Raw genomic sequence first — 9,611 nt, 5'->3', positions numbered from 1 at the left:
AGGAGGAGTTAAGCGGTATCAGCGCTCCTATTCGGAGCTGGTGCTGTCCATTTGGGGTCGTACGGGGGAGGGTTTGCGAGGAAGCGATCGCTGATTGGTTACGCGGGCTGGAAAAGCCGACAGGTCAGGCCCCACCGTGCGGCGATTGGCTGATAGGTGGGCGGGCTTGGGGGCGTCAGAGGCGGTGTCAGGAGATGCGGTGGCTCCAGAAATGGCAGTGAGCGAGAGGAGGGGGCTCGCCCGCTGGAGCCCCGCTGAGTGGGGGCAGTGGCTCCTGCTGCTGCTGCTCTGTGGCGGCTGCTCTGGGCGCATCCACCGGCTGGCGCTGACGGTGAGTCCCGCCGCGCCGCGGTCCGGAGCGGGGGTCGCAGCTTTGTCCTGGAGAAGCCCCTGGCTTGGAGTGGTCTCGTCCTACCTCCCCTGCTCCTTACGCGGGATGGAGCGGTCCGGCGCCCCCCGTTTCCGGGCCCGGAGTGGGCTCGTCCTGGGAACCCCCTCCGTCCTCCCAATGGAGTTGCCTGGTCGACCCCGCCCGTCGGGGGCGGGGCTTCATATCCCGAGACCCTTGGCTCTTAGCCTTCCAAATTCTCGAGATCGGTTGGGGGGCGCTAGGGACCCGTGGTGCCGCCCAGGGCAGACCCTGCGGGTTCTAGAATGGGGTCCTCTGGGCGCTCATTGGGATCTTGGGGGCTCAGTTGAAATCTCGGCACGCTGGGGGCTCAGATGGAATCTAAAAATTTTCCAGGAGATGAGAGCCAGGCCCGCCGAGATGCATAACTTTGCTCTCCGGGTGATGCTCACCCAGTGCGGGGACTTCCAGGTGCCCCAGGCTTTCTCTCCCTGGACTCTCAGTGGCCAGAGGAACCGGGGCCACCGTGTCTGGCATGGGTCTGGGGTCACGGCCTCCGAGGAGGCCCTCTCAGCCTCTTCTGTCACCCTCTGACCTGTCCTAAGTATGGAGATACCAGGAGGGGGCCGAGGCCCTTAGGGGAGCCTCATGCCAGCGCCCTGGGGCTGAGTTGCTGGGAGTCTGAGTTGCCTTTGCCTCCTTGGTCTCCGGCAGGGGGAGAAGCGAGCGGTCATCCCACTGAACAGCTTCGGTTTCTACACCAACGGCTCCCTAGAGGTGGACCTGAGCCTCCTGCGGCTGCGCCTCCAGGAGACAGACGAGAAAGTCCCACTGGTGAGGGGCTTTGAGGAGTTTGCTGGAAGTGGGCGAGGTGTACAAGTTTCCGAGGTCCACCTCCACTAGATTCACATCCTAGCCCTGCCAGCCACTCGTAGGATCTTGGGCAAGTCCCTTGGCCTCTCTGAGCCTCAGTTTCCTCATCTGTAATGTAGGAATAATAATATCTTATGCAGTATGTGCTAGGCACTGAGCTGGAGGCCGGAGCAGGGTGTGGGGTAGGGCATACCAATGGACCAGACAGCCCCAGTTCCTGCAGGCAAAAGGAGTAGCTAGCATTCATGGAACACCCACTGGGTACCGGGTACCAGGCAAAGCAATTTCCATGGGTCTGTTCCCACACAGCCATCTCTCAGGGATGCTGTGAAAATTTGGCACCTGTAAATCCAAACTTACTGGTGTTTACACAGTCTCAGAGGTATGTGGCTTGCTCAGAGTCACAGATCCTGGATGCAAATTCAAGTGTGCTGGATTCCAGAGCCAAAGCCGGAAGCCAGCAACATTTTATTTATTTGTTTTTTTTACATCAGCATTTTAATTGGAGGAAACAAGGTAGGCTAGTCCAGAGGACCCGCAAAGGTCTCCCTGAGGAAGTGACATCCAAGTTCAGTGACACGGGATGGTGAGGGGTTAAAGGAAGAGGAATAGGGGGCGGGGGACAGCATGGATTGCTGGAAAATTCAGTGAGCCAGTGTGGAATCTAGCACATAGTAGGTCATCAGTAAATTCGAGGTTACGTTTCTATTGGTACTGAAAGAGGTGGCTTTGGGCGGTGGGGGGGGGGCTCTACCAGAGCCCCTCACATCCTCCCCTTTTCTTTCCACCTGCCAGTTGGGGTTCAGTCTGACCCGGGTTCGATCTGGATCTGGCAGCGTTCGATCATACTCAGTGAGTGGAGGGGGGAGGTCGGGAGGGAGCACGGAGGGCCTGGGATGGTGTGGGAGGGGGGTGTTGTCTGTCTGCATCTGCAGCCCTAAGACCCCCGTTCTTTCCTGGGGGAGGAGCAGGAAGAGACCTTCCTTTGCAGGGTGGACAAGGAGGAGGCAGGGTTGGGCTGGGCCCGTGGGAGGAGGTAACCTAAGGCTCCCTCTTGCCCACTCCCCAGACACGGGACCCCCAAGAGTGTCCTCTCCAGAAAAACAGTACCAACTTCCTGGTTCTCTTCCTCATCAACACCAAGGATCTGAAGTGAGTTGGGAGCTGGGGGCTCCCCTAAAGATCCATCCTTTGAGTTTCCCTCGATGCCATACTCACAGGAGCTGATCGGGTGGAGCCAGAGAGAATCTTGGCGCCCTTCGGAGGAAAGCCGCTCACTTTTTAATTTCGCCTTCAAGCGTTCTGATTGTGGGCAGGAGGGAGAGAGGGGAGGGGTGCCCAAGGAGTCTTGGGGTCTCAGTACAGAAGCCCCGCACACAGCACTGTTGTGAGAATTAATAACAGTCATTCACACTTGTTGAATGCTTCCTATGCTCCAGGCAGCGTCCTGTGAGCTTTACAGAGCTTAACTCATCAACCCCTTCTAGTGTTATTATCCCCATTCTAAAGATGAGAGAACTGATGCCCAAGAATTGGGGTTTGCACCCAGGCAGCTTGGCACCAGGGTCCAAAGATACCATGTTGCCTCTCTGTGTATGTCAGCGTTTTCTTTTTAAATGATGTACTTAAGGAGAATGAGTGAGTTAATGTCATGGAAAATGACAAACACTGGTGCAGGCAGCGCACAGATATAGCAGCCATCTCCATGGGTGGTACCCAAATGCTAGAACTTTGTGACCACTGATCAGCGTGACGCCAGCCCCCAGAGAGGAGACCCAGAGGGCCCGACGGGCCAGGGAGTCCCTTGGCGCAGGTGGTGTGCCTGACATGAGCCTTCAGCTCCCAGCCTCATCCTCCTACCCTCCACCCTCATCCCAGGGTCCAGGTGCGAAAATATGGGGAGCAGAAGAAGCTCTTCATCTCTCCTGGACTCCTCCAGGAAGCGCCCTCCAAACCAGGGCTCCCGAAGCCAGAGCACGTGGTCACCCCCAAGGTGGACAGTGGTGAGTCAGGCTGGCTATGCGGGCAGGGACGGGGGCTGGGCAGGGCTGGTGTGCCCATCCCCCCATTTTTCTGCTGTCCCTCTGTCTGCGCATCTCTAAACTCATTCACTGGTCCCCTACAGGGACCAACACGACGCTCGACAAGGACAAGTCGAAACCCACAGTGTCTCAAGGAGACCAGCAGGTTCAGGCAAGCCAAGGCAGGAGGGAGAAAGGGGGCGTTGGGGACCTGGGGCCGGCTGATGCTCAGTGGAGGTGCTCTGTCCCCTCAGGGCCTCAGTGGGCAGGACAAGGAGCTGGTAATGGGCCTGGGCCATCTCAACGACTCCTACAACTTCAGCGTGAGTGTCTGTGAGCACCTGTGACCCCACCTCTCCCCAGAGCGGGGCCCCCCACGCTGAGGCCTCCTCTCTTGTCTCCCCTCACCACCCAGTTCCATGTGGTGATCGGCTCTAGGGCTGAGGAAGGCCAGTACAGCCTCAATTTCCACAATTGCTACAACTTGGTGCCAGGACGGGAGCACCCATTCGACATCACGGTGCGTGGAGCGCCAGCTACAGGCCAGGTCCACCCCCAGAGTTTAGTGTCTTCCCATCCTCCTTGCAGCTGTGCTGTGAAAAGAAAGCTGATAGACCCATTTGGGAGATGGGAAGACTGAGGCTCAGAGACGGGGTCGGGGGTCACCCAGCTAAAGCGTGGGAGAGCTGGAGACTCACACTCAGGGCTCTGCCAGTCCAGAACTACCATGCAACCCCCACCGCGCACCACTGCCCCCTCCCCAGGTCATGATCCGGGAGAAGAACCCCGAGGGCTTCCTGTCGGCGGCAGAAATTCCCCTCTTCAAGCTCTACCTGGTGATGTCCGCCTGCTTCCTGGCTGCCGGCATCTTTTGGGTGTCCGTCCTCTGCAAGAACACGTAATGCCCTTGTTCCCGGGGGTCCCCCATCTCCCCTCTTCAGACCCTCGAGGCCCTGCCCCTGACTGATGTCTCCCGCTTCTGTCCCTGATCCCCTGCCAGGTACAAGGTCTATAAGATCCACTGGCTCATGGCGGCCCTGGCTTTCACCAAGAGCATCTCCCTGCTATTCCACAGTGTGAGTCTTGGGCTGGGAACAGGAGGTGGCGGGCTGGGGTCTCTGGGTCCAGGAAGAAGCCCATACAGGCCACTCCCCAAACCCCTACAGACCCTGGGCTTGGGGTTCCATTTGTCCAACCATCTGTGTGCCCATCCATTATATCGTTGTGGCCAGCTGTCCCTCCAACTCATCTGTCTGCCTGTCCTTCTGTCCAGCTACAATTGTCCACCCTTCAGTCTGGCTGTCCACTGGTCCAGCTGTGACTGTCCACCTGACTGTCCATCCATCCAACTATGACCTTCCATCCACTGTTGCAGCTGTGACTGCCCGTCCCTCAGTCCAGCCGACCGTCCATCCATTGTTCTGGCCGTAACTGTCCATTTCTGAGGCCACTCGCCATTCTGATCGAAACTGTTAGTTCATTCGACTTCCTGACCACCCGTCCGATAGGGATTGTCCATGTTGCCAAACCATCACCATCTGCCCCATTGTAACCACCATCCACCCGCTCACGCACCCACCCACCTGTCCATCTGTCTGACTGTCCATCCGTCCGTCCACCTCCAGATCAACTACTACTTCATCAACAGCCAGGGCCACCCCATCGAAGGCCTCGCTGTCATGCACTACATCACACACCTGTGAGTGCCCTTCTGTGCCGGGCAGGTGGCGGGAGGCAGGCAGGAGAGGGCTGGGCTCCCCCACCCACCACCCCCCACCCCCGTCCCCCAGACTGAAGGGCGCCCTCCTCTTCATCACCATCGCCTTGATCGGCTCCGGCTGGGCCTTCGTCAAGTACGTCCTGTCCGATAAAGAGAAGAAGATCTTCGGCATCGTGATTCCGCTGCAGGTGCGGAGGAGGCCCGGGGCGGGCGGGCAGGCAGGACGCATGCGCCTGTGGGGCGCGCCCACCCACGTGGCCCCGCCCCGCCCCGCCCCGCAGGTCCTGGCCAATGTGGCCTACATCGTTTTGGAGTCCCGCGAGGAAGGCGCCAGCGACTACGGGCTCTGGAAGGAGATCCTCTTCCTGGTGGATCTCATCTGCTGCGGCACCATCCTCTTCCCTGTGGTCTGGTAAGGACTTGGCACCGGCCCCCGCCCCCCGTGGTTATGGGCGGAGGAGTGCTGACCACACCCTGTGTCTCCCACCTCGTCCCAGGTCCATCCGGCATCTGCAGGACGCATCTGGCACCGACGGGAAAGGTGAGGCATTGTTCCCTGGGACCCCCTGTGCCCTCAGCCGCCATCCTACTGCAGGTCCCTGTTTCTGACCCCTGGATGTCCCTTCCCTCCCCTCTGACTGTCCCCTCCTGCCTCTCTACCATGCCCTGGACATCCGTCTCCAGACTTTGCGCCCCGTGGACACTCCTCTAAATGTCTTCCCTCTCCCGAGCCCTCCTCCACCCCTCCCCTTCGTCCCGCCCTCAGCCTCCTTCCACTGACCGCCCCCTTCTGTGCCCACCCCTCAGTGGCAGTGAATCTGGCCAAGCTGAAGCTGTTCCGGCATTACTATGTCATGGTAGGAACCCCGCGCTCACCATGGGGGTTGGGGGGTGAACAACCAACCCACTGGCACACCCCCACTAACCCCTCCATCTGCCGTCACTCTGAGCCTTGCCCCTCTGCCCACCATCCCCGAGCCCCGACCCCTGGCATCCCTACTGGTCTCGGTGGTCTCACCGCCCTGGGGGTCCCTTGGTTTCATGCCACTTATGTCCCTGCAGGTCATCTGTTACGTCTACTTCACGCGCATCATCGCCATCCTGCTGCGGGTGGCTGTCCCCTTCCAGTGGCAGTGGCTATACGAGGTGAGCTCGAGGGCCCCAGGTGGGGCGGGAGGGTGGACCAGACAGCGGAGGGGCTCGCCCTGAGAGGGTATGTGCCTGACACTCCTGCTCTGTCCCCTCGCCCCCCACCCCCCGCCCAGCTCTTGGTGGAGGTCTCCACTCTCACCTTCTTCGTGCTCACGGGCTACAAGTTCCAGCCCGCAGGCGACAACCCGTACCTGCAGCTGCCCCAGGAGGATGAGGAGGATTTGCAGGTGGAACAAATGTGAGCCTGCTGGGTTGGGTGGGGCTCGAAGGACTGTGGGGATAGAGTGGGCAAAATCTGGGCAGCAGGGATGGGGCCAGGGGGGCAGGGCTGGGGCTCTGGGTGAAGTGAGTGGGGGCTGGGTGGGCAGGGCCAGGGCTCTGAGTGAAGTGGGTGGGGCCTGGGCAGCAGGGGTGAGGCCTCGGTGGGTGGAGCCTGGGCTCTGAGTGAAGTGGGTGGGGCCGGGGCAGCATGGGTGGGGCCTGGGTGGGTGGTGCCAGGGCTCTGAGTGAAGTGGGTGGGGCCGGGGCAGCAGGGGGTGAGGCCTGGGTGGGCGGAGCCTGGGCTATGAGTGAAGTGGGTGGGGCTGGGGCAGGGCAGGGCAGGGCTCTGGGTGAAGTGGGTGGGGCCTGGGCAGCAGGGGCGGGTCCTGGGTAGGCAGGGCCAGGGCTCTGAGTGAAGTGGGTGGGGCCTGGGCAGCTGGGGTGGGGCCTAGGTGGGTGGAGCCTGGGCTATGAGTGAAGTGGGTAGGGACTGGGCAGCTGGGGTGAGTCCTGGGTGGGCAGAGCCTGGGCTCTGGGAGAAGTGAGTAGGATCTGGGTGGCAGGGGTGGGGCCTGGGTGGGCGGGGCCAGGGTTCTGGGTGAAGTGGGTGGGGCCTAGGTGGGCAGAGCCTGGGCTTTGAGTGAAGTGGGTGGGGCCTGGGCAGCTGGGGTGGGGCCTGGGTGGGCGGGGCCAGGGCTATGAGTGAAGTGGGTGGGGCCTGGGCAGCAGGGGTGAGGCCTGGGTGGGCGGAGCCTGGGCTCTGGGAGAAGTGAGTAGGACCTGGGTAGCAGGGGCGGGGCCAGGGTTCTGGGTGAAGTGGGTGGGGCCTGGGCAGCAGGGGTGGGGCCTGGGTGGGCGGGGCCAGGGCTCTGGGTGAAGTGGGCAGCAGGGGAATCACGGTGGGTGGGCGTAGGCAGCTCTGGGGGCAGAACCAGGGCAACTCTGAGGGTGGAGTGGGCAGGACATAGGCAGTAGGGGTGGTGTTGGGGCGGGCATCTCGGGCAGAGTGGGCGGGGCACAAGTAGCTCTGGGGAAAGGGCCCGGGCATCTCTAGGGGTGGAGGGCGGAGCTTGGGCAGCTCTAGGGCTAGGGCAGGGGGGCGGGGGCTCTGGGCAGTGGGGACAGGGCCAGGAGTCTGGAGGGGGCCAACTGGGCAGGGCCTAGCGCGCCTCAACTCTTGGACCGCCTCCTTGCTTTCTGCCTCTAGAATGACCGATTCTGGGTTCCGGGAAGGCCTGTCCAAAGTCAACCAAACAGCCAGCGGGCGGGAGCTGGTGTGATCATATCCCCATCTCATCGCGGAGGATCCTCCTCGACCCTCCTTGGTCCTCCTCTCCTCACACACGTTCCTCCGTCCAGCTCTTCTCCCAAAGCGCATGCGGGGAGGATGTGGGGGCCGGTGCGCACATGGTGCCCAGCTTCCCGGGACCTGAGTTCCCGGAGCCCAGTCAGAAGAAGACAGCTGCCTCTTCCCCCTCAGTATCGGGCAGCCCTGGCCTCACCCCGGGACCACCCCCCAATAGCAGCTGTACAGAAATGACCAATCTGTTTTGCTACCCCAGTTACTTGCCTTTCTGGGGGTTGAGGTCTAGCACAGAGGTGTGTTTACAACTTAGAAACCCAGATTCCGGTGGGCAGGTGGGGGGGCTGAGGGGTTCGGGGGGAGGGGAGGTGGGTTGCAGAATCCATTGCTTTACACGTTCAATAAATGTTATTTGAGCAGCTACTGTGTGCTGGGCCCTATGCTGGATGCTGAGGACAGAAGAGTGACCAAGACCCGCTCAACCCCAACGCTCAAGGGGCTTACCGTGGTGGTGGGGGCGGGGCCACGCAGGCCCAGATGAGGGCACAGCATGTGCAAAGACTGGAAATGAGAAAAAAGTGATTGGAAGACACACAGGTGGCTTCGGCGAAAGAGTCTGCCAAGCGGTAGCTCACGCATAGCGATTGCCACATGCCACAACCCTATTCTAAGCCTCCCGTGGACCTTAACTCATTAGAAAGCCTATGAGGCACAGAGAAGCTATGTGACTTGCCCAAGGTCACACCGCTAATGAGTTGGTGGGAGACTCAGGACTCAAAGCACCGGCTGTCTGGTTCCAGAGCCGTCCTCTACCTCTGTGCACACTGCCCACTGCCCTTGGACACCCTGCAGCCAAACCTCTCCACCTTTCCCCCATTTGCTCTGTGACCCTGGACAAGTGGTTCAACCTCTCTGTTTCCACATGCATAAACTGGGGACCCCATAAGTCGTGGAGTATCACCTATTGGCACAGTGCCCAACAACACAGCCTGACCTTTCAAGGATTGCCCTGAATTGAGGAGTGACCTCAGGTTAGAGACGCACCTGTGCACGCATCTGTGGGCAGGCTCCCAAGATGCATGTCCTCCCCTGCCCCACCTCGCCCTTTAACTAGAGCACCCAGAACCCCTTTTGGAGCTCTGAGAAACTTTCCTCGGTGGGGGCTGCAGGCATGGCAGAGGGCTGGGGAATCGGGCTGGGGTCAAGGCTTCCTGCCAGCGGAAACAAGTCTAACTGGGGCCCAGATGAATAAATAGGCCAGCCAGCCGAAGAAGGAAGTGGGGAGGCATTGCAGACTGAGGAAGTTATGGGAGCAAGGCGGAGAAGCCCGGAATAGCTCACAGGTCTGGCTGCCAAGCTGGCTGGGGCCAGTGGGAGGGCTAGAGCAGCTAGCAGAAGCCTAAAGACAGGCAGACACAGTTGGACTTCATGCTGGGGCCCACGGGAGCCAAGGAAGAGATTAAAGCAGGAAGGGACATGGCCATACAGGGTGGATATTTTACTCCACGTGCATGCTGGGGTCGGCAGAGTCATGGCTCCCCAAAGATGCCCACATCCTAAGCCCAGGACCTGTGAATACGTTACGTTACATGACAAAAGGCGCTTTGCAGATACGATTAAGTTAAGGATGTTAGAATGGGGGATTATTCTGGATCAATCAAGTGGTCCCAATGTCATCACAAGCATCCTTATAAGAGGGAAGAGGGTCAGAGTCAGAGAAGCAGATGTAATGATGGAAACAGAGGCTATAATGAGGCCCTTTGAGGACGGAGGGAGGGGCCATGAGCCAAGGAATGCAGGCAGCCTCTAGCAGCTGGAAAAGACAAGGAACAGATTCTTCCCTGGAGAAGGAACACAGCCCTGCTGACACCTTGATTTCAGGCTTCTGCCCCCCAGAGCTGTAAGAGAATAAATGCGTGTTGTTTGACGCCA

At 60.1% G+C, this 9,611-nt stretch overlaps 1 protein-coding gene across 2 annotated transcripts; it reads left to right on the top strand.

Annotated features, from left to right (window-relative positions):
• Window positions 1–113: 113 nt before the first annotated feature.
• Window positions 114–8,118, top strand: GPR108 (G protein-coupled receptor 108). Of its 2 annotated transcripts, XM_044753200.2 has the most exons (18): window positions 114–331; window positions 1,064–1,183; window positions 2,018–2,074; window positions 2,292–2,374; window positions 3,101–3,225; window positions 3,348–3,415; window positions 3,498–3,566; window positions 3,659–3,763; window positions 4,008–4,141; window positions 4,244–4,319; window positions 4,869–4,942; window positions 5,034–5,151; window positions 5,245–5,375; window positions 5,461–5,504; window positions 5,771–5,820; window positions 6,026–6,109; window positions 6,229–6,353; window positions 7,584–8,118. In XM_044753200.2, the coding sequence occupies exons 1-18, from the start codon at window positions 212–214 to the stop codon at window positions 7,654–7,656; spliced, it is 1,656 nt and encodes a 551-aa protein (XP_044609135.1). In that variant the 5' UTR covers window positions 114–211; the 3' UTR covers window positions 7,657–8,118. The 2 variants fall into 2 exon arrangements, with proteins under 2 accessions (XP_044609135.1, XP_044609136.1); XM_044753201.2 differs by lacking the exon at window positions 3,659–3,763 and having other exon boundaries at window positions 165–331; window positions 7,584–8,103.
• The last annotated feature ends 1,493 nt before the right edge of the window (window positions 8,119–9,611 follow it).

Source organism: Equus asinus, chromosome 20 (genome assembly GCF_041296235.1).
Source record: "Equus asinus isolate D_3611 breed Donkey chromosome 20, EquAss-T2T_v2, whole genome shotgun sequence".
Classification (NCBI taxonomy): Eukaryota; Metazoa; Chordata; class Mammalia; order Perissodactyla; family Equidae; genus Equus; species Equus asinus.
Note: the sequence above shows the minus strand (reverse complement) of the source record. Positions and strands in the feature narration are given on the sequence as shown.